General features: G+C 41.9%; 1 protein-coding gene across 1 annotated transcript in view; it reads left to right on the top strand.

Annotated features, from left to right (window-relative positions):
- Nucleotides 1-25,753, top strand: part of LOC132383377 (adhesion G protein-coupled receptor B2-like) — a 1,046,509-nt gene that overhangs the window by 1,014,964 nt on the left and 5,792 nt on the right. The window contains exon 29 of the mRNA XM_059954264.1: nucleotides 16,259-16,363. Coding sequence (XP_059810247.1) covers nucleotides 16,259-16,363 — 105 coding nt within the window. The remainder of the gene's footprint in view (nucleotides 1-16,258; nucleotides 16,364-25,753) is intronic.

Here is a 25,753-nt window from a genome sequence, read left to right as displayed (position 1 = left end):
CAGTGGCTGATTGGCAAGTGGAAAAGCGTGGGAATAAAGAGAACCTTTGCTGGTTGGCTGCCGGTGACTAGTAATGTTCCACAGGGAACATGTAAAAAGACTGATTCTTTTTACATTATATGTCACTGATTTGGATGATGGAATTGTTGGCTTTGTTGCAAAGTTTGCAGACAATACGACGATTGGTGGAAGGGTGGGTAGTATAGATGTACTTGGACAGATTTGGAGAATGTGCAAAGATGGGGCAGATGGAATACAGTGTCACGAAGTGTATGGTCATGCACTTTGCTAGAAATGAAAGGGCTGACTGTTTTCTAAATGGAGAGAAATGCAAAAATCTGAGGTGCAAAAGGACTTGGGAGTTCTTGTTCAGGATTCCCTGAAGGTTAATTTGTAGGTTGTGCCTGTGGTGAGGAAGGCAGATGCGATGTCAGTATTCATTTCAAGAGGACTAAAATATAAAAGCAAGGATGTAATGTTGAGCCTTTATAAAGCACTGGTGAGCCCTCACTTGGAGTACTGCAAGCAGTATTGAGTCCCTTATCTTAGAAAGGCTGTGCTGAAACTGGAGAGGTGCAAAGGAGGTTCACAAAAATGATTCCAGGATTGAATGGCTTGTCATATGAAGAGCATTTGATGGCTCTGGGCTTGTAGTCACTGGAATTCAGAAGAATCAAGGGTGCTTTATTGAAACCTATTGAATGGTAAAAAATCTTGATAGAGTGGATGTGGAGAGGATATTTTCTATGGTGAAAGAGTCTAAGACCAGAGGACAAAGACTCAGAACAGGGGTCGTCCTTTGAGAACAGAGATGAGGAGGAATTTCTTTAGCCAGAGAGCAGTGAATCTGTTCAGAATTTGGTGCCACAGGGAACTGTGCAGGCCATGTCTTTTATGTATATTTAAGGCAGAGGTTAATAGATTCTAGATTGGTCAGGGCATGAAGGGTTACAGGGAGAAGTCAGAATATTGGGGCTGAGAGGAAAATTGGAATCGCCATTATGAAATGGTGGAACAGACCCTAATGGGCCAAATGGCCTAATTTTGCTCCTGTAGCTTGATCTTATGGTCTTATTGTAAATAGAAATAGCTATTATATAAGTGTGATGTACTCCCAGTTGTGAGTAATCAACAAAAATCAAGCATTGCCCTGAAAGCTTTCATCCTTGTTGGTGCACAAACAGTGACATCACTGTGTGCACAAGTAATGCCAGCAAAATGTCAGATTTGCAAATGTGTGCAGTAGTGAAAAGAACTGTCCAGGCTAATTTTCTCATTTCAGCTTCAAATCGTTGCTAGCACAATCACACTAGTGTTAAGCTCCTCTTATCAATCACAAGGCATAAATTCAACTAATTTCCAGGTTGTGAAGATTTCTGGGTAAGAGATTGCATTTGGATTTAAGAGTGGAAGAAGTAAAAAAATGTTTGATTCAGGTCATAATGGCACAGTTTACCCATTGAAGTCCTGAAGGCAAGCTCAGCAAAATTTCTTTTCCAGATTTTGATTTATTTTGTCATGGTTAATTATTCTCCATGCTCCCATCACTTTCAATCTGCCAGTTCCTTTAGGTAATCTGTCTGTTTCTACTGTATGTCTACAGTTTGTGTTAAATATTATCATTCTCATCATCCTTTTTTAACAGTTGCATTGCATTTATAGCCAGCAGTTTGACTGCTTGTGTGTTACATATGTCCATTGTATACTCTGGGATTCAGAAAGGATATTTAAATTGTATTCACCTTGTGCCTATTTTTCCTTTCCTTCAACCCAATGCTCACACTGTAACCAGTTGATATATATTATTTATACATTATACTTAATGTACCTCGTTCATCGTCCCATTACCTCCATACTTGATCAATTTTTGTGCATTCCGTTATCTCTCTCAAATGAACTATCAGGGCTAAGTGGCAAGAAGTAATAATCATTTAAAAATGAAATAAATCACCAAGGCTGTATGAAGTTTTTGCATTGAGCAAGCAGAAGATGTATCTTAATAGCATTAATAGCTATATTATTAGTTATATGTCTGTGATACATCCTAATCTCTGGTTGAGAAGGGAGTACTAAACGTGGTAACTCATATCACATCTACATTATTACCTTACTCTGGTGACACACGGTCAGCTTATTATTAAGTGTGAAAACAGCTTGCTAATCTGCTGCCATTCTTTTTGCTATTAGCATGGCATGAATGAATTTAACTTAGGAACATAGAAAACCTACAGCGCAATACAGGCCCTTTGGCCCACAAAGCTGTGCCGAACATGTCCTTACCTTAGAAGTTATCCAGGGTTACCCATAGCCCTCTATTTTTCTGAGCTCCATGTACCTGTCCAGGAGTCTCTTAAAAGACCCTCCACCACTGTAGCCGGTAGCCCATTCCACACGCTAACCACTCTGCATAAAAAACTTACCTCTGACATATCTACTCTGTACCTACTTCCAAGCACCTTAAAACTGTATCCTCTCGTGCTAGCCATTTCAGCCCTGGGAAAAAGCCTTTGACTATCCACACTATCAATGCTTCTTCTCATCTTATGCACCTCTCTCATTCTCCACAGCTCCAAGGAGAAAAAGCCAAGTTCACTCAACCTATTCTCATAAGACATGGTCCCCAATCCAGGCACATCCTTGTAAATCTCCTCTGTACCCTTTCTATGGTATCCACATCCTTCCTATAGTGAGGTGAGCAGTACTTTTCGATATAATCCAAGCACTCACATTGGGGGTAGGAAAGGGGACCCAAATACAAAAAATAATTATAAGTTGCACTGTCAAGACACACTTTCCAAGTTATACAATGTTTGGACATCTGTTACTTTCTCATTACTTGCAGTGAAAAATAGACTGAAAGGAAATGTGATTGTGTATACAAACTAACAAAATATCTTCAATATCACACACGACAGAAATCCTATATGCAATTTGCCACTCCTAATATATACCTACTGTTGAAACACATCATATGATTCCATTTTCATATATTTAGGTGTTAGTGCACAAGTACTTTATATATAGAACTTACAGAAATAATTGCTTGCTCACAGTCTGTAATACGTCGAACTGTTTAAATAGGGCTACTCTGAACCTAAAGAAAGGGGTAATTTTGCAGATCCTGTCCTTGCTTCTTCACATCTTTCCTATTCTACATCAATCATTTTGATCATCTTTTCATGTTTCCCTCATTTGTAGCTCCAGCTTACATCAATAGTATTTACATTGACCATTCCTGTGGTGGTAAGTTCCATGTTGTCACCAGTCTTTGGGTAAAGACAGTTGGTCTGTATTCCTAATTAGATATCTCAGTGACTGTTTATATTGATGACCTTCACTGCTGTTCTTTCCCACATGTGGAACTATTCTTTCTGTCAATTCCATTCATCGTTTTAAAGACCTTTGTTGTTATTCCTTTGCTATCTTTTCAAGAAAATGAAAATACAATCCATTGATTCTTTCCTGTTGTACTCTCTCATTTACTTTGTAATTGGTAATTTTTTTTTACTATTATCACATGTACTAATACATTGAAAAGCTTTTGTTTGAATGCCATCCAGACAGATCAAACTGGTTAACATCCTTGTAAATCTCTGCACCTTCCCCATTGTTTCTGTAATCTCCATAAACAGGCAGTAAGAACTATAGATAATATTTTCAGTGTGTAATCAAGATTTAATGCAAGATTGGCAGAACTTTCCTACATTTTAGTTCTATTTCTCTGAGATATATTAATCTTGGTTTGCTTTCTTTATGACGTTGCTAACTTGTGGTGCAACTTTCACCCTAGAAGCATTGAATCGGTTTGGAAGCAACAGTCACAAAGTTAACTCCTTCACTGGAACTGGGAAAAATGAGAAACAAGCAACACAAAAAGGTGGAGGGTGACAAAAACAGAGGAAATGTCTAGTGAGAGAGAAAACAGACTAATATTGTCAGAGTAACAACTTCAGAAGTCAGTAGATGGTGACCCAAGAGAAATACAATGTAAGTTTGAAACACATCCATATTTTTGGACAAAGACCAAAAAGGGTGACTGCCTGTAGGTAAAACAATAGCTGGCAAGTTGGAGTCTCTTAAAGGAGAGTCAATAAGACTTCAGGGCCTCCATGTTCTGGTAAGATGAAGGAACCTTTGATGGCTAAAAATACTGAAGATTTGACCAGGAATTTCAAAAAAAAGCATGCCAGGAACAGGCGACTGGGACTGGGAGTCTCTAGTTTATATAGAGTGTCCAAAAGGGAATTTAAGAAAGAAATTAGGAGGTCAAAATGAGACAGTAAGTATCATTAGCAAGAAAGATTAAAGAGAATCTTAGACATTTGATAAGTATATCAAGAGAAAAAGGGTAGCTGAAGTAAGAGTGGGCCCTCTCAGGGATGAATGGGGTCCTCTATATGTGAAGCCAGGGATATGGGAGAAGTCCTAAATGAATACTTCTCACCTGTATTCACTAACAGCTGAGAAATATTCACATAGGGGTGTGTGAATATTTTGGAGCATGTCAATATTAAGAAGAAGGTGTTAGATGTCATACAAGGTAATAAATCCCCTGGGTCTGATGAGACAATAAAACCATAAGACGCAGGAGCAGATTTAGGCAATTTGGCCTATTGAGTCTGCTCCGCCATTCAATCATAGCTGATTCTTTTTTACCCCTCCTCAAACCCATCCCCTGGCCTTCTCCCCATAGCTTTTGATGCCGACCAATCAAGAACCTATCAATCCCTGCTTTAAATACATCAAATGACCTGGACTCCTCAGCTTTCTGCAGTAACAAATTCCACAAATTCACCACTCTCTGGCTAAAGAAATTTCTCTGCATCTCTTTTTTAAATGGACACCCCTCTATCCTCTTGTCCTAGAATCCCCCACCATAGAAAACATCTTTTCCACATCTACCATGTCTAGACCTTTCAACATTCGAAAAGTTTCAATGAGATCACCCCCATCCTTCTAAATTCCATGGAGTACAGACCCAGAACCATCAAACGTTGTTCATGTGATAACCCTTTCATTCCCAGGATCATCCTTGTGATCTGCCTCTGGACCTTCTCCAATGGCAGCACATCTTTTCTTAGATGAGGAGCCCAAAACTGTTCACAATACTCAAGATGAGTCTCACCAGTACCTTATGAAGCCTCAGCATCACATCCCTGCTCCTGTATTCTAGACCTCTTGAATGATTACTTTGCATTTGCCTTTCTCACCACTGCCTCAGCCTGCAAGTTAACCTTTAGGGTGTTCTGCTAAAAGACGCACAAGTCCCTTTGCATCTCAGATTTTTGTATTTTCTCCCTTTTAACAAAATAATCTGAGTATTTATTTCTACCACCAAAATGCATGACCATGCATTTTCCAACATTGTATTTCATTTGCCAGCTTCTTGTCCATTCCCCTAATCTGTCTAGGTTCTTCTGCAGCCTACCTATTTACTTAACATTATCCGCTCTTCTACCAGTCTTTGTATCATCTGCAAACCTGGCAACAAAGCCATCTATTCCAATATATAAATCATTGATATACAGCATAAAAAGAAACAACACTGTGAAACTTCACAAGTCACCGGCAGCCAACAAGGATACCTCTATTTCCACTCACTGCCTCCTACCAATCAGCCAATGCTCTAACCATGTTAGTAATTTTCCTGTAATACCATGGGCTCTTAACTTGGTACTTTGAAGAAGTAACAAACAGGGTGGACAAAGGAGAGACGGTGGATGTCATTTACTCGGATTTTCAGAAGACGCTTGATGAGGTGCCACACATGAGAGGCTGCTTAACAAAATAAAGTCCTATGGCGATACAGGAAAGTTACTGGCGTGGATAGAGGAATGGCTGACAGGCAGGATGCAATGAGTGGGAATTAAAGGGGCCTTTTCTGGTTGGCTGTCGGTGACGAGTGGTTTTCCTCAGGGGTCAGTATTGGGACCACTGCTTTGCACATTGTCAATGATTTAAATAATTGAATTGATGGCTTTTTAGCAAAGTTTACTGATGATATGAAGATAGGTTGAGGGGTAGGTAGTGCTGAGGAAGCAATGCAATTACAGCAGGACCTGGACAAATGGTAGATGGAATAGAGTGTTGGGAAATACATGATAATTCATTTTCAAGTCGTTTAGTCAATTCAAGTCAACTTTTATTGTCATTTCGACCATAACTGCTGGTACAGTGCCTAGTAAAAATGAGACATTTTTCAGGACCATGGTGTTACATGACACAGTACAAAAAACTAGACCAAACTACATAATAAAAAAAACACAACACAGAGAAAGCTACACTAGACTACAGACCTACATTGGACTGCATAAAGTGCACAAAAACAGTGCAGGCATTACAATAAATAATAAACAGGACAGTAGGGCAAGGTGTCAGTCCAGGCTTCGGGTATTGAGGAGTCTGATAGCTTGGGGGAAGAAGCTGTTACATAGTCTGGTCCTGAGAGCCCGAATGCTTCGGTGCTTTTTCCCAGACGGCAGAAAGGAGAAGAGTTTGTATGAGGGGTGCATGGGGTCCTTCATAATGTTGTTTCCTTTGCGGATGCAGCGTGAAGGGTAAATGACCATGATGGCAAGAAGAGAGACCCTGGTAAAAGGAACAATAGTGCAGACTATTATCTTAGCAGTCCTCGAGCAAGACTCCCAGAAGGTTAATTTACAGGTTGAGTCTGTAAATGTTGCCATTTATTTCAAGGGGAATAGAATATAAAAGAAAGGAGATAATTCAAGATTCAAAAACTTTACTCTCATTCTAACCATATATCAGCTCTGCAGGGCAGACTGAGACAGCGTCACTAAATAACTAATATTTATTACTAATAAACACTATTATAACACTAGTGTTATAACACTAAATAATAAACATAACAATAAGTAGTAAACAGCCACATGTTAGTTAAAAACAAGTTATAAGTGTCCAGTGCAAGTTAAAAGTGTCCAAAGCAGAGTCAGATAGAGCAGCTATTTAGCAGTCTGACTGCCTGTGAGAGGAAGCTATTTAGTAGCCTTGTTGTTTTAGTTTTGATACTCCTGTAACGTTTATCTGATGGCAGAAGAACAAACAGTTCATGGAGAGGGTGCAAGGAGTCTTTAATGATGTACTGTGTCTTCTGGAGGCATGGACTCTAAAAGAGGTCTTGGACAGAAGGTAGGGAGACCCCAATAACCTTCTCTGCTCCCCTAACCACCCTCTGCAAGGCTTTTTTGTCGGCAGCACTGCAGCTGGAGTACCAGGTTGTGATGCAAAAGGTCAGCACACTCTCAACCACGTCTCTGTAGAATGTAGTTAAGATGTTAGTGAGGAGTGATGCTCGTTTAAGCTTCCTCAGAAAGTGCAATCTCTGCTGGGCTCGTTTCACAATTCCAGTGGTGTTCCTGGACCAGGTGAGATTGTCCGAGATCTGCACCCCAAGGAACTTGATGTTTTCCACTCTCTCCACTGTGGTGCCGCTGATGCTGAGGGGTGTTTGCTCAGGCTGAGACAGTCTGAAATCGATGATCATCTCCTAATGCTGACCTTTTATAAGACACTAATCACACTTAGAGTATTATCAACAGCTTTGGACTCCATATATCTGAAAAGGTGTGTTGTCATTGGACAGTGTCTAGAGGAGTTCCACGAGGATGATTCTAAGAATGAAGGAGTTAACACATGAGGAGCATTTAGCAGCTTTGGGCCTGTGCTCACTGGAACTTTAAAGAAAGCGGGGGATCTCATTGAAACCTACCGAATGTTGAAAAGTCTAGATAGGGTGGGAGTGTAGTGGATGTATCCTTTGGTGAGGGTTTCCAGAACAGCTTCAAAATTGAGGGGCGACCTTTGAGAAAGACCAAGATGCCCTGGGGCATCCTTTCAAACTGGAAAAATCCCAGGGGACATATAAATGCTGTTTTCTTTTTGTCAGCCTCTCTCAGGGGGATTTGGTAATATTCACTCCTCAAGTCCCACACACTGACCCACTTCATACCACTCAGGCAGGCCGGCGCGTCTTCAATCCTCGGGACTGTATACTGTTCAGAGTCCTAAAGTCCACACACATACGTACCTTCTCATTCTTCTTTCAGGCCACTACTATTGGGGATGCATTGGGGCTTTGGTACTCGGTGATGGTCCCAGCTTCCTTCAACTTACGCAAATACTGCTGAATATCCTCCACCTCTGCAGGGACCAGTTGCCGTGACCTTTCTCTGAATGGGGTATCCTCTGTCACCCAGACAGTTTGATGCGTGTTCTTGGAACAACCCACATCAAACTTGTCAGTGGAAAAGAGTCCTATAGTCAGCATCAGTGACCAGCTACATCAGCAAGTGCATCGACAACGTCACTGTATCCAAGACCATCACTATACGCACTATCCAGAAGCCATGAATGACCGCGGAGGTGCGTGCACTGCTGAGGACCCGCAACTCCACCTTCAGAGCAGGCGACAAGGCATCTCTAACAACAGTGAGGACCAGACTGTCCCAAGGGGCAAAACATGCACACGCCCAGCTAATCCACAGCCACTTCCAGGACAGCAGCGACACGTGGCGCATGTGGAAGGGCATCCAGGACATCACCTGACTGTGCAGGTGATGCCTCCCTCCCAGATGCGCTGAATAACTTCTACACCCGGTTTAAGGTGGAAAATGATGTAGCGGCGAGGACGTCCACCCCTCCTACAAATGACCAGGTGCTGTGTCTCTCCGTGGCCAATGTGAGAAGAACCCTGTGCAGGGTCAACCCACGGAAGGCTGCTGGACCAGACAACATCCCTGGTAGAGTGCTCAGAGGATGTGCAGACCAGCTAGCAGATGTCCTCACTGACATCTTAAACATCTCCCTGAGCATCGCCACAGTTCCAACGTGCTTCAAGGCCGCCACTATTGTCCCCGTGCTGAAGAAGTCTTCAGTGTCCTGCTTAAATTACCACCGTCCCATTGCACTCACATCCATCATCATGAAGTATTTCGAGAGGCTCGTCATGAAGCATATCAAGACCCTGCTGCCTCCCTCATTGGACCCCCTGCAGTTTGCGTACCTTCCCAACCACTCAACAGATGATGCCATTGCCACCACCTTCCACCTGGCCCTAACCCACCTGGACAAAAAAGACACATACGTTTGGATGCTGTTCATAGACTTCAGTTCAGCATTCAACACAATCATCCCTCAGAAACTGATTGGAAAGCTGAGCCTACTGGGCCTGAACACCTTCCTCTGCAACTGGCTCCTAGACTTCCTGACTGGGAGACCTCAGTCAGTCCGGATTGGGAGCAGCATTTCCAACACCATCACACTGAGCACGGGGGCCCACCAGGGCTGTGTGCTCAGTCCACTGCTGTTCACTCTGCTGACCCACAACTGTGCTGCAACACACAGCTCTAACCACATCATCAAGTTCGCCGATGACACAACCGTGGTCTCATCAGCAAGAACGATGAGTCAGCTTACAAAGAGGAGGTGCAGCGGCTAACAGACTGGTGCAGAGCCAACAACCTGTCTCTGAATGTGAACAAAACAAAAGAGATGGTTGTTGACTTCAGGAGGGACCACTCCCCACTGAACATCGATGGCTTCTCGGTGGAGATTGTTAAGAGCACCAAATTTCTTGGTGTTCACCTGACGAAGAATCTCGCCTGGCCCCTCAACACCAGCTCCATAGCAAAGAAAGCCCAGCAGCATCTCTACTTTCTGCAAAGGCTGAAGGAAGTCCATCTCCCACCCTCAATCCTTATCACATTCTACAGGAGTTGTATTGAGAACATCCTGAGCAACTGCATCACTGCCTGGTTCAGAAATTGCACTATCTTGGATCTCAAGACCCTGCAGCGGATAGTGAGGTTAGCTGAGAAGATCATCGGGGTCTCTCTTCCTGCCATCATGGACACTTACACTACACGCTGCATCCACAAAGGAAACAGCATCCACGCACCCCTCATACAATCTCTTTTCCCTCCTGCCATCTGGGAAAAGGCTCTGAAGCATTTGGGCTCTCACGACCAGATGTAACAGTTTCTTCCCCCAAGCTATCAGACTCCTCAATACCCAGAGCCTGTACTGACGCCTTGCCCTATTGTCCTGTTTATTATTTATTGTAATGCCTGCACTGTTTTTGTGCACTTTACGCAGTCCTGTGTAGGTCTGTAGTCTACTGTAGCTTTCTCTGTGTTTTTTTTATGTAGTTCAGTCTAATTTTTGTACCATGTAACACCATGGTCCTGAAAAATGTTGTCTCATTTTTACTATGTACTGTACCAGCAGTTATGGTCAAAATGACAATAAAAGTGACTTGACTTGACTTGATAAAAAACATTATTTGGTGTACATGGAAAATTTGTCCAATATTTGAAAGATTAAGTTTGTTTAGCAACTGATATGGCTTATCAGTATGATTGTCCATTTTCCTAATGAGTTCTTCAGTTTACTGCCAGTTCAAATCTGTCCCATTTTTCAGAAGGTAAAGAAAATAAAATTATGTGTTTTGAGAATAGTGTAAGACTAGAAGAAGCTCCAATAACCACGTTCTTCAGACCTTATACATCTCAGCAAATGTCAGGCACCAGATACAGCAAAGGAATATGCAGGTGTAATCCAAGCACATTGTCCTGTAGAAGGGACTGGTAAACAACAACGTGAATTTACCAAACTGGATTCCCTTAAGGCTCAGCAAAGTCCCAGTAGTAATTAGGAGGTGGGTTGGGAGTTGGATACAGTGGAAAGAGTTTTTCTGAAATTGCCTGAAAAACTCTAGAAATAAATTCCGCACTGGGTGCATTGATTTTACTGCCACCAGCTCAATCCTTGGTGATGAATGCACAGTGCTGGGCATGGTGCAATCTGCACTCCGGTCAATACAGGTGAAATCTATATGTGATTAGACAGAGCAAGAAAAGTCTGTGTGAAATTGGGACAATCAAAGAATTCCCATATTTGATGTTATTTTCTTTGAAGTGCTGATGAAGCCAGTGATGGACTGGAGAAGGTTGGAAGGACAAAAACAGATGCTGATTCAAGGAATGGGTGTCAGGACTTGACAAGGGAAGTCAAGGACAGTATAAAAATAAAAGAGAAGAAGTATAACATAGCAAAGATGAGCAGGAAGCCAGAGGATTGGGAAACTTTTAAAGAACAACAGAAGATTACTAAGAAGGCAATACGAGGAGAAAAGGTAAGCTGGCTAAGAATATAAAGGAGGATAGTAAAAGCTTCTTTAGGAAAGTGAAGAGGAAAAAATTAGTTAAGACCAAAATTGTGCCCTTGAAGGCAGAAACAGGTGAATTTATTATAGGGAACAAGGAAATGGCAGACGAGTTGAACAGATACTTTGGATCTGTCTTCACTAGGGAAGACACAGAGAATCTCCCTGATGTAATAGTGGCCAGAGGACCTAGGGTAACAGAGGAACTGAAGGAAATTCACATTAGGCAGAAAATGGTATTGGGTGGACTGATGGGTCTAATAACCCCCCAGGGCCTGATAGTCTGCATCCCAGGGTACTTAAGGAGGTGGCTCTAGAAATTGTGGAAGCATTGGTAATCATTTTCTATAGATTCAGGATCAGTTCCTGAGGTTTGGAGGATAGCTACTGTTACTTTTTGAGAAAGAAGGAAGAGAGAAAACAGGGAATTATAGGCCAGTTAGCCTGACATCAGTGGTGGGGAAGATGCTGGTGTCAATTATAAAAGATGAAATAACAGCACATTTGGATAGCAGTAACAGAATCGGTCCAAGTCAGCATGGATTTATTAAGGGGAAATCATGCTTGACTAATCTTCTGGAGTTTTTTGAGGATGTAACTGTGAAAATGGACAAGGGAGAGCCAATAGATGTAGTGTACCTGGACTTTCAGAAAGCCTTTGATAAGGTCCCACATAGGAGATTAGTGGGCAAAATTAAAGCACATTGTATTGGGGGTAGGGTACTGACATGATTAGAAAATTGGTTGGCAGACAGGAAACAGAGTAGGGATTAAGAGGTCCTTTTCAGAATGGCAGGCTCGGGGTACCGCAAGGCTCGGTGCTGGGTCCACAGCTATTTACGTTATACATTAATGATTTAGATAAAGGGATTAAAAGTAACATTAGCAAATTTGCAGATGACACAAAGCTGGGTAGTAGTGTGAAATATGAGGAGGGTGTTAGGAAAATGCATGGTGACTTGGACAGGTTGGGTGAGTGGGTGAGTGAGTGCATGGCAGATGCAGTTTAATGTGGATAAATGTGAGGTTATCCACTTTGGTGGCAAGAACAGGAAGGCAGATTACTATCTGAATGGTGTCAAGTTAGGAAAAGGGGAAGTACAACGAGATCTAGGTGTTCTTGTACATTAGTCACTGAAAATAAGCAGGCAGGTACGGCAGGCAGTGAAGAAAGCTAATGGCATGTTGGCCTTCATAACAAGGGGAGTTGTTATGAAGCAAAGAGGTCCTTCTGCAAGGCCTTGTACAAGGCCTTGGTTAGACCACACCTGGAGTATTTTGTTCAGTTTTGATCTCCAAATTTGAGGAATGATATTCTTGCTATTGAGGGAGTGCAGCGTAGGTTCACAAGGTTAATTCCCGGGATGGCGGGACTGTCATATGTTGAAAGATTGGAGCGACTGGGCTTGTATACACTGGAATTTAGAAGGATAAGAGGGGATCTGATTGAAACATATAAGATTATTAAGGGATTGGACATGCTAGAGGCAGGAAAAATGTTCCTGATGTTGGGGGAGTCCAGAACCAGAGGCCACAGTTTAAGAATAAGGGATAGGTCATTTAGAACAGAGTTGAGGAAAAACTTTTTCACCCAGAGAGTTGTGGATCTATGGAATGCTCTGCCTCAGAAGGCAGTGGAGGCCAATTCTCTGGATGCTTTCAAGAAAGAGTTAGATAGAGCTCTTAAAGATAGCGGAGTCAAGGGATATGGGGAGAAGGTAGGAACGGGGTACTGATTGTGGATGATCAGCCATAATCACATTGAATGGCAGTGCTGGCTCGAAGGGCCGAAGGGCCTACTCCTGCACCTATTGTCTATTGACTTCATCTAGAAGATTTGGGATCACAATAGGATTTATTTAGTCTAGGAAGGCACGCATAGTGAGTGGAGTCACTTTAGCTTGTTAAGTTTCTCTGTTACATTACATATTATGTACAACTGATCTTCTTTGTCAGTTTATTTTCTCATATCTTCATCTATGCTTTTTTTTTGTTCAAGAAAGAGAATAGAAATAACCCAGGGAATTGCAGACCAGTAAGTCTTATGTCAGTGATGGACGAACTACTGAGGAGGATATCGAGGGAAAGATTTATGAGCATTTGGAGAAGCATAGACTGTTTAGGGTTGATCAACGTAGCTTTTTGAAGGACAAGTCATACATGCCTCACGAAGGAAACTGAGTTATAGAGTCATAGTCATAAAACACTACAGCACAGAAACAGGCCCTTTGACCCATCTAGACTGTGCTGAACTATTATGCTGCCTAGTGATTCTGACCTACACCTGAACCATAGCCCTCCATACCCCTCTCATCCAAGTACCTATTGAAATTTCTTTGAAATTTTGAAATCAAACCTGAATCTACCACTGTCGCTAGCAACTCATTCCACACTCTCACCACAAGACACTCCCCCTCGTGTTCCCCTTGAACGTCTCTCCTTTCTAACCCATAACCTCTAGTTCTAGTCCCCCCCAACCTCAGTGGGAAAAGCCTGCTTACATTTACACTGTGTACACCCCCTATAATTTTGTATCCCTCTATCAAATGTCCCTCCACTCTCCTACACTCCTATTCAACCTTTCCCTATAACTCAGGACTTCAGGTACCAGCAGCAGCATCGGGAAATTTTCTCTGCATTCTTTCAATTATATTGATACAGAACAATATAGCACTGTATATTTGGCCCACAATGTTGTGCCGACCCTTAAACCCTGCCTCCATATAACCCTCCACCTTAAATTCCTCCATATATCTTTCCTTCTTTGAGGAAGTGACAAAAGATATTGATGAAAGCAGAGCAGTGGATGTGGTGCATATGGATTTTAGTAAACCGTTTGACAAGGTTCCCTGTGGTAGCCTCAAGAGGCGTGGGATCCAGGGAAACTTGGCTGCATGGATTCAGAATTGACTTACCCACAGAAACCAGAGTCTGGTGGTTGACAGAGCGTATTCTGCCTGGACATCAGTGACTAGTGGGTAGGTTAAAGAGTCAACATAACACTGTGAGTCAAGGTGTTCTATATTCTGTCTTCCTACCAATGGCACTCATTCACATCCTCATGCAATTCCATTCTCTCCCTGTGACATCATCACCAAGTACCCTGCCATTACAATCTGTTACCTCACTCATTGAATTAACAACAAGCACAGCATATGAGGGCAAAGGAGGGAATCAGAGATGGACCTCCACAGAACTATACTGCTGGAAGAGCAGATGCTCTTCATTTTGTTATCACCAGTTGTTGAAAACAGGAAGCAGTCTTCTATCCGTTGACTCAATGTATTGCAAAGTCTTTATACATTTGACTTGATCTCAATTGCTAGTTAATATGATCATCTTCATACTTGCAAACATTTGCTTTTACAGAAGTCATTCCTGTCTTTTGTCTTTACTAAGATTTTCGAGCATTAAGGAGGCATCAGTGGAACACTTGACAATGGAATCTCAAAACTGCTGATGCCTTCTGAGGGTCCACCATTTTAGGACTCCTGTCACCAGTGAAGACACTCACAATATAATGAGCCTAATTCTAATGGGTGGGGTTTTCAGTTGTTAACTCAAGCTACATCCACACTAGACTGGATAATTTTGAAAACGCCAGTTTCACGTAAAAACGATAGGCGCCCACATATGCGTTTTTAAAAATATCTCTGTCCACATTGAAACTGAGATTTCGATGAATCTCCTCCTACTACGCATGTGCAGGACACATCCACCGAAAACAAACAACATGTTTGGTGTCGAATCTTGCTGTGAAAGTGCGCATTTGTGCAGTTACAGACTAGAAAAACTTAAACGAGGGGCAGCTATTGGCTCGCGTGCAGGAGGACTTAAAAGTAAAAGAAAGACAAATACTGAAGCATATGGAGGCAACCGACAGGGAGTTCACGGACAGTATGACCCGACTGACGACAAACATTGAAAAACTGACTAACTCTATTGCATTAATAAAGCACCTTGTTAAATGTGTAAAACATGACCGCATCAGTATTATCTTATATTTCCATACAATGTTACATTAGGCTATTACACATCTTGTTGCCGTCTGTTCTGAAATTGTTAGGTTGCGTTCAAGAAAACAGTGAAATGGCACGCTGCCGTCTGACAGCATTTTCAGATTTCACCAGTTACCCTGTCTACACTGATCTGCCCAAGCGGCGTTTTCAAAAATACCCACCCTGGAAATCGTTTCTGAAAAGTTCTGGTTTTGGGATACGAAAACGCCATTTTAGTGTGGACGGAGGGTAAAAACAAAGAAAAAGCTTCGGTTACGGATTTATCCAGTGTAGTGTGGATGTAGCCTCACACTTCTCCAGTAAGGAAGTGCCGATAATCGTAAAATAGCTGTAAAGAGTGCACATTGCACATTCTGAACATATACTTTATTCCTGGGCCAACAGTGAAAAGAAAATTTTCAGGCCATACTGCTCTTGATTGCAGAGAGGACTGAAGAGACTGAATCATGTGTGAGCAGAGCGGTGCTGCTGTGAAATACAAGGATATTTTCTCATATAAACTGATCAGTCTCTCAGAATATTAGCCATACCTGTTAATTAAAATTTTGCCAGCCTTAAGGGCAATGACATTTCTTTAGCATTAACCTTTCAAGTTCCTCACTGTTCTGTAACAAGCTGCTAATCAGCACAGTGCTTTCAACGAGCCCACAAGAAGAATTTGAGAGTTCAAATTCAGAGGGCTCCAGGTCTTACCTGTGGCCTTAAATACCAGTCATTACTCAACTTAATGCCTCAAGTCCTCTGCTAAGCTTACACAGATACAGACAAAACAGCTCATGCCAGGTCCCTGAGTGACTCTTCAATCAGCAATCTGAGCCGTGAACTGAGTAACCTGTCTGTACGTGTCCCTTAATCATGGAGCTGCACTACACAGGAGTATTCAATAAGTGGAATGAAGCTTTGCAGATGCATAAGAGTATAGATTGTAAAATGCTCAACAATGAATTCTTTAGTTCAGACAAATAAATAACGTTATTTTGTACTTTTCTTCAGAAGGTACCAACAGGACTCCCACTAAAATTCATGTTTCACTTGTGTTTAACATTCTGGTTCACAGAGAGTCATGCACACAAGGAAACGTCACTCAGAACTCTATAATGAACTAAACCAGAAGTTCCATACTTTGGACAGATGCCGAGAACCCGAACTCTCAGGATTGAAGGTGAAGGTGAATCATTTATAATGATCATTACTGAACCTGTCCTAAAGATTTATATTATATTTAGTTGTGTAGTATTTTAATAAATGATGCCAACAATCATTGTGATTTCCGTAAAAACGTAGTCATGACATTACTTTACCAAACTGTACAGATGGCTATCTCAAATGTACACCTAACAAGATTCACTGTTTATCATCAAATACCTCAAGGTATAATATAAAATAATATTTGAACTTTTTGTTAGCAGGAATTAAAATATATAAGGCCTAAGAGATTTTACATCATATTTCCTACCACTTTCTTCTTTATTTCTTCACAAATAAAATGGATTCTGCCTTTGTAAACTCACTATGGGAATTATAGCTGCCCATGAATGAATCCATGAATCTTTGCATCTTAATTGATGTTTCAATAAAGAGCTATGATTTAGTTGATTTTATATTTTATATTCACCTCGGGATGAATTTAGGGAGTTAGGAGATAAACTAAAAAGTAGGACCACAAAGGTAATAATCTCTGGATTACTACCAGTGCCATGTGCTAGTCAGAGTAGAAATAGGAAGATATTTCAGATGAATACGTGGCTTGAAAAATGGTGCAAGGGGGAGGGATTCAAATTTCTGGGGCATTGGAACCAGTTCTAGGGGAGGTGGGACCGGTATAAACAGGACGGTCTGCACCTGGGCTGGACTGGAACCAGTGTCCTGGGGAAGCATTTGCTACTGCTGTTCAGGAGGCTTTAAACTAATGTGGCAGGGGGATGGGAACAAGTGCAGAGAGACAGAGGGGTGTAAAATGAGGGTAGAAGCAAAAAGTAATAAGGTGAAAAGTAAAAGTGGCAGGCAGGCAAATCCAGGGCAAAAAGCAAAAAGAGCCACTTTTCAACATAATTGTATAAGGGCTAAGAGTGTTGTAATAACAAGCCTGAAGGCTTTGTGTGTCAATGCGAGGAGCATTCGTAACAAGGTGGATGAATTGAATGTGCAGATAGTTATTAGTGAATATGAGTAGAGGTCCCAGAACTGATCCTTGTGGGACAACCCTCCAATCCGAATGTACTCCCTTTACCATGACCCTCTGCTTTCCAGAAATACTGAGAATCCATTCCTGCCCTGGTGCCAGACAAGTCTCTGTAATGGCCACTACATCATAATTCCATGTATGTATCCGAGTTCTCAGTTCATCACCTTTGTTCCTAATGCTTCTCGCATTGAAGTACACGCACTTTAGCCCATCTACCTTATTACCTTTATACCCTTCATTCTGCTGCTCTTTCCTCAAAGCCTCTTTATATGTTAGATCTGGCTTTACTCCATGCACTATACTTCTCACATGACCTTTATCCTCCTCCACCTCACTATCTGCTCTAACACTCTGGTTCCCCAGCCCCTGCAAATCTAATTAAAACCCCCCAGAGCAGCGCTAGTAAACATTCCCACAAGGATGTTAGTCCCCCTCCAGTTCAGGTGCAACCTGTCCTGTCGGAACAGGTCCCACACAAATAAAAAAAACCTTCCCTGGAACAAAGCCCAATTGTCCAGAAACATTGAAGCCCTCTCTCCTTCACCAACTCCTTAGCCATGTATTTAGCTGCATTATCTTCCTATTTCTAGCCTCACTAGCACATGGCATGGGTAGAAATCCTGACATTGCAACCCTGGAGGTCCTGTACTTCAACTTTGCACCTAACTCCCTAAACTCTCTTTGCAGGACCCCCTCATTCTTCCTATCCACGTTATTGGTCCCTACATGGACCACGACATCTGGCTGCTCACCTTCCCTCTTGAGAATACAGAGAACTCGATCCGAGATACCGTGGACCCTGGCACCACCTGGGATTCTCAATCTGTCTCACAGAACCTCTTATCTGTCCCCCTATCTATCGAATCCCCTACCATTACTGCTTTTCTCTTTTCCCTCCTTCCCTTCTGAACTGAGAGTCCAGTCTCGATGCCAGAGACACGACCGCTACAACTTGTCCCTGGTAGGTTGTCCCCACCAACAGTATCCAAAATGGTATACTTATTGTTGATGGGAATGGCCACAGGGGTGCTCTGCTCTTTCTGTCTATTCCCCTTCCCTCTCCTGACAGTCACCCAGCTACTTGTGTCCCTAGGGTGACTTTCTCCCTGAAACTTCTGTCTATTTCTTCCTCTGCCTCACGCATGATCCAAAGTTCATCCAGCTCCAGCTCCAGTTCCCTAACTTGGTTTGTCAGGAGCTGCAGCTAGATGCACCTTTTACAGGTGTAGTCATCAGGGACGATTGTGTTGTCCCTGACTTCCCACATCCTGCAAATGGAGCACTTGACTGCCCTAACAGATGTCTCCATTACTTACTGCTAAGTTAATTAGATTAGTTAAAGGAGCTTACCCGGCCTTACCTCACTGGGAGCAAGCTCAGCCTCTGCTCGCCAAAGTCTCTCGAGCCAAAGCCTTCCTACTCATTCTCCCAGTACTTCGTCACCCACTCCGTTAACCTGCTCACTTTTTAAACTCTCCCACTGTTCTCATAAGCCGACCTTCACGCGCTTGCGCAGTCGTGCCCTGTTCAAACTGCCGAAGAAATGACCTCATGCAATATTGATATAGTAACAGCTAGACTGTTCAATGCAAACTAATTTTCTTATTTCCATTTTGGAAATTACTGATTTATTTTGCCTTTATATATTGCATGACATTTGATTTTAGACAGAGATTCATTGAGATTTACAGCATAGGAATGAGCCTTTCAACCCATCATGATTATACTAACCTTCTTCTCCTCTGCACTGATTCCATTTGCCATGTTAGTTCTCTGTCCTTCTATGGCTTTCCTATTCAAGTATGTGTCTGAATAGCACAACAACCTTTTATATTCTGTGCTATAACCTATAAAAATGAGAATGCTATTTGGCTTCCATCACTGTAATGTATGGATCTATTTCTTTTGAAGCAATGATCCCTCCCCCTTAGCACAATGTATTGATCTGTTGCCTGCGCATATGTTATTGTCTGCTCTCTCTCATTGCAATGTAAATGTTAAAGCCATCTCCCATGTGCGCGCTTTTCTTTAATTGATATGTAGTTGTGCACAGCCACAACAAATTGGTGATGAGTACGAACCTGAATGTCAGAAAATACCAGGAACTGCACAAACAGTTATGGCACGATTATGGGATGAAACAGCGAGAGTTAAACAGAACTGAGAAGGCCGTCACAACTGCTAACAATGGTATGAGTACAATGCCTCGTAACAATGAAAGATGCGCTGAATTTAAAGTGAAAATAAGGTACTGATGGCTACAGTCAGGAAATATGATGAATTGGATAGTGCTAATGAAGGCTGGGAGTAGAATATCGAAAGGGTTGAACTGTATTGTAATGCAAACAATGCAGAGGAGCAAAAGAAGGCCCCTGCACTTCATAGCTGAGTGATTACAAGAACATCCAGTCTCTTACACAACCTAGTAGCCCCTGAAAAGCCAGCAAGCAAGACATTCAACGAAATTGTCACAATTTACAGAATCACTTGAGCCCGAAACCACTGGAAATAGCTGAGAGATTTCGAATTTCCAAAAGCAACCAGTTAAAAGATGAAAGCCTTTCTGAATACATTGCGGAACTGCACAAACTTTCCCAGAATTGCGACTTTAGAGATGGACTTTCTGATGTATTAAGGCAACATCCACACTATTCCAGATAATTTTGAAAACACTGGTTTTGCGTAAAAATGATAGGCACCCACACTATGTTTTTTTAAAAAGTATCTCTGTCCACATTGAAACGGAGATTTTGTCGAATCTCCTGCTACTGCACATGCGCAGGACACACCTACCAAAAACAAGCAACATGTTTGGCGTTGAATTTCGCTGTGAAAGACGGTCCGTGTTTGTTCAGTTACAGACTAGAAAAACTTAAATGATGGGCAGCTGTTGGCTCTTGCACAGGAAGATTTAAAAGTAAAAAAGAAACAAATACTGGAGCGTATTGAGGCAACCGACAGGGAGTTCATGGATAGTATGACCCGGCTGACAACGAACATTGAAAAATTGACTAACTCTGTTGCATTAACAAAGCACCTTGTTAAATGTGTAAAACATGTCCACATCAGTATTATCTTGTATTTCCATACAATATTACATTAGGCTGTTATACATCTATTGTCAGAGAAGGAGGTAAACCACCTTCATACAAGGAAGGACAGAAAACAGGGCATGTATTCAGTAAGTTATGCGTCAAAGTATTTGATGATTACATTTCTAACTCTTCTGGCTTCAGTCTCGTTGCTGTCTGTTCTGAAATTGTTAGGTTGCGTTCAAGAAAACAATGAAATGGCACACTACTGTCTGACAGTGTTTTCAGATTTCCCCATCCACACAGATCTGCCCCAGCGGTGTTTTCAAAAATACCCACCCTGGAAAGTGTTTCTGAAAAGCTCCAGTTTCAGAGGATGAAAGCACTGTTTTAGTGTGGACGGAGGGTAAAAACGAAGAGAAAAAGCTTCGGTTACGGATTTATCTGGCGTAGTGTGGACGTAACCTAAGGGACAGGTTTGCATGTGACATACATAGTCAAAACACTCAAATGACACTACTGTCAGAAAGACACCTAACCTTAGAACTGACATTGCAATATCATTAAGAAACTGCAGCAAATAATGCAGCAGAACTACAGAAAAGGAGGTTAGAACTTGAAATGCACAGAATGTCCCTGAATGGTGCAAAAAGCCAAAAATGTTATCAAAGCCAAAATGCTCTCATGATGTAAATGACTGTTGGTTCAAAGAAAACATCTGCATGAAGTGTCACAGTCAAGGTCACAAGGCAGACAAAAAGCACAAATGACTGAAAAATCTCAAACTCAAAATTAAGCAAATACATAAAGTTATTGAATGTAAAACAGAATCAGACAACATAGGGTCTGACAAGGGTGAACGGTCATGCCTAGAACTGCATGGTATTACTGAAGCAGATCGCAGTATGATATGGATCACAATAGAAGTGTCTGGTGTAAAACTGAAAATGGAGCCTGTTTTCTAAGATGCCTTTAGAGAAGACCTCAAGATGCTAAACACATACAGAGGCAAAAAAGTATCTCTCAAAAGCAAACTGAAAACAAATGTGATGCATGGAGGCCAAACACAACAATTTGAGCTTTATGTGTTGAAAAGTGGAGGGCCGGCACTTTTTGGATGTGAATGGTTTAGAAAAATCTAACTAGACTGGCACTCAGTCAAGGCTCTCAATGTATCTTTATCCGGCAATGGCCGTCCAAGTGGTAGCTCTAACCAAAGACTGTCGCAGTGTTTAATGCTAATGAGATGGTGTTTGAGAAAAGGATTAGTAAACTCAAAGGCATGAAGGCCAGAATTGAACTGGATGGAACAGCAACACTAAGATTCCATAAAGTGTGTCCAGTGCCTTATGCATTACGTCCTGAAGAGGATGCTGAACTACAGAGCTGGGAGGTGTTTGGAATTCTCCCCAAAGTTGGGTAGAGTGATTGGGCCATGCCCATTGTCCTGGTGATCAAGAGAAGGCTAGAGCTGTGTATATTTCAAGGTGAGCATCAACCCTGTGCTGCATACTGTGCAGAATCCCCTGCCGTGAATAGAAGACATTTTTGCATCATCGGCAGACAGGGAGAGGTTTTCAAAGAGTGACGTCACAAGCCTATCTGCAAATGGAGATTGATGAATCAAGCAGGAAGTTCCTCACAGTAACACTCACAAGAGACAGTTCCAGTATAAATCATCTTGTTTTTCACGTTGCATTGCATCAACCCCAGCAGTTTGGCAAAGAGCAATGGACCAAATGCTCCAAGGTATCCCAGGAACACAATGGTACCTTGATAACATCACAGTTACTAGCAAGAATAATGAAGAGCACCTCCAGAACCTTGGTAGCATGTTTCCAGGCTGAGAGAGTAAGGTCTGTGCACAATGAGAGAGAAATTGAGTTTTACAAGAAATCTCATTGTGGACATCTCATTGACAAGCATGGCTGGCATATGTCACAAGAGAAGATTAAAGCAGTGCTACAGGCACCCTAATCAGAAAATGTGACACAACTCAAGTCATACTTGGGTCTTACTTGAAACCACTGGTTTCTCCCAAACATTACTACAATGCTGTATCCATTGGATGCACTGTTATAGACAGGAACAAAGTGGGAATGGTCAGGAATATGTGATAAAGCATTCAAGGAAACAAAGAGACTAATCACATTCAATGAACTGCTCACCCATTATGACCTATCCCTGCCCTTAAGACTGGCATGTGATGCCACTCCTTAGGGCATTGGTGTTGTTTTATCGCACAATATAAAAGATGGATCTCAACACTGGATTGCATTTGCTTCAAGATAACTGAGGAGTGCAGAGTGCTGGACACATGGATCACATGGATCACAGTACACATGGATCAACCAAGAGCCCTTAGTCTAGTATGGAAAATGAAGAAGTTTCACCACAACCTCTATGGACAAAAGTTTATGCTGGTGACAGATCACCAGCCCCTTGTGTCCATATTCAATCCCTGGAAGGGAATTCCAGTGATGACTGCTACCTCGATACAATGTTGGGTGCCATTCCTAGGAGCACATTCTTATGACATTGAATTCCAGGGTATCAAACGACACAGCATCGCTGATGGCCTGTCATGTCTTCCACTATTGGCAACTAAAGAAGAGAAGGCTTCATATTGTGACCCTGCAGAAGAGTTCCACTTTGCATTGGTGGACCAGTTGTCGGTAACAAGTTCTGAAATACAAAGGGAAACAAGGTCATTGTCAAAAGTCTATGAAATCATCATGCAAGGAAGGTGAGCTCATGGTAATCTTAAGTTTCCAGAGTTCTCAGCAAGTTGAGATCAACTGTTAGGATGTCAAAGGATACTGATATTTGGATCTTCTGTTGTGATTCCCTCTAAACTGCACACCAGAGTGTTAAAAACTCTGCATGAAGGAGACCTGGCTACAGTCAAGCTGAAGAGCTATGTGTGGTGGCCAGGAATAGATAAACAGATTGAAGACTTGACCAAAAGCTGTTCAGGATGCCACAGAGATGAAAATGCGCCCCCACAGAAACAGTTACACCCATGGAGCCGTCTGGGCCATTCATGGGCTCCATGTTTCTCACTGCTGTGGGTGCTCATTCAAAGTGGCCGGAGGTTAATACCAATGAAACCAACTACCTCAGCAAAGACTGTCTCCGTCCTGAGGATGGCCTTTGCCAGGAATGGCTTACCAGAACAAATCGTGAGTGACAATGGACCACAGTACACATCAGAAGAGAAAAATGGTGGTCAGACATTTCAAGTCAGCTCCTCACCTCCAGCAATGAAAGGTTTAGCTGAAAGGTTTATCCAGACCTTAAAGAAGTCCATTAAAGCGATGGACAAGGAGGACATTTCTCTACAGCACACGGCGGACAGCTCCGTTTTGTGTATTGGAACTCTGTTTATGTGAACCCCTACAATGCTGTTCATGAACAGAAATCTGAGATCTCTTATAGACCTCTTGAAACCAGACCTATGCAGGGAAGTACACAGTTCAGCCAGTTGCCAAGTGAAGCAGCAAGGACACCTAGCATGTGATTACCAAGAAGACATGTGGACAAGATAGGTACAAGAAATGGACCAATGATGTACGCAGTAGATATTGGGAGATCAGACATGAAGACATCATGTGGATCAGATACTGGATGCCCAACTGCAGAACACACCTAAATTGACCGTATCCAACAAAACGGACAGATTACAGCCTTGTTGCAGTGAAGCTCTTTACCATGTTTGTATATTTTTAGGTATTGAGTTGCTGCCAAATAATTGTCTGATTAGATATTTGCATTAACAAGCAGGTGAACGGGTGTACCTAATAAAGTGGCAACTGAGTGTATGTCATAAATAACACTATTTAGAACTCCGGCCCCTGTGACACAGACTTCCAATTAAAAAGGTGCACTTCCACCCTCCACCTCCTATCCCCAAGCCCATTTTGATTCTAATTAGCCAGCTCATCTTAGATTACAAGTACCTTATTCTTTTAGATCAACCTTCCATGCAGGACCTTGTCAAATGCCTTACAGGACCTTGTCTACCTCCCCTTCTTCATCAGTCTTCATGGTGGCACAAGATTTTCTCTATGCAAAGTCATGCTGTTGATCCCTGATCAGTCCCTGCCTTTATATGCATAAATCCTATCCCTTCTTCAATAATTTCCCTACCACTCACTAGCTCAGGCATGGGCAAACCACGGCCCGGGGGCCATATGCTTTTTAATCCGGCCCGCAGAACTTGATGAAATTATATTAATAAACCTTGTTAACATTTTTTCCCCGCAATTCTGGCGTTTTCCCAATAGATGACGCACTCTATATACATTGACCTTTGTTGAGGATGCAGCGTATTACTCCACATTTGCGCTTTACTCTTTGTTCGGCTCGACCTATTTGTGTGAACAGGCGTTCAGCGTCATGAACATCAACAAAGCCAGCCACAGATCCAAGTTAACTGACCAACACCTCAGATCCATCCTGAGAATCGCCACAACAAAACTAAATCCAGACTTTGATGCGCTGGCTAAAAAGGGAGACCAACTACACTGTTCCCACTGAAATTAAAAATAAGTTTCTTCGTTGTGTTATATAAAAAATGCATTTGAAACTATTTTTTTCAATAAGCCTTACATGTTACATGTCATTCCTGTTAAGTGATGGACATGAGTAGTGCGCAGGTGCACGTACGTTCTCAAAATAAAAAATGCGCTCCAGATCAAATAACGCGCTCCGCATACTGGCGCGCTGTCACTGTTCTGTCCTTGTGCTGGTCATTGTTGAGTTTTGGCACGGGGACAATTGAATAAGAAGGAACAGGACAAGTAGACCTGCATCTCCTACTGCTTTTGAAATAAAGACAGTCAGGAGGAGAGTGATGATGATAATATTTTGAAGATTAACAGAATTTTCAGTGCTTTAAAATAATAACTGTTACTATTTAAAAAAGCTGTATTTTATTCATTTAATTTTCAGTGTTTTAAAAGTCATTTCAATAAATAGCTAAATACCATGGGACTTCAAAGACAGATATTTTGTTGTAATGCATTTTGTTGTAATGTAATGTAGTTCATTTTCAATTGAAATTAAAGCACATGTTTTCTACATATCCCATGATATTTTATTTTCTCTTATGAGGTGTATTACCAAAACACTCCGTCCATCTGGTCCTGGTCCTGTCAAATTTTAGAACCCTTTGTGGCCCACAAGTCAAAAAGTTTGCCCACCCCTTCACTAGCCTGTAGTTAGCTAGCTTATTCCCCTTGCCTTTCTTAAATAAAGGAAAAACTATTAACTTTGGTTCAGTATTCTGGTACTTTTGTGCTTCTTGATAGGTAACACCTCCTCCTTCTTAGTA

This window comes from Hypanus sabinus, chromosome 30, assembly GCF_030144855.1.
Source record: "Hypanus sabinus isolate sHypSab1 chromosome 30, sHypSab1.hap1, whole genome shotgun sequence".
In the NCBI taxonomy this organism is placed as follows: Eukaryota; Metazoa; Chordata; class Chondrichthyes; order Myliobatiformes; family Dasyatidae; genus Hypanus; species Hypanus sabinus.
Note: the sequence above shows the minus strand (reverse complement) of the source record. Positions and strands in the feature narration are given on the sequence as shown.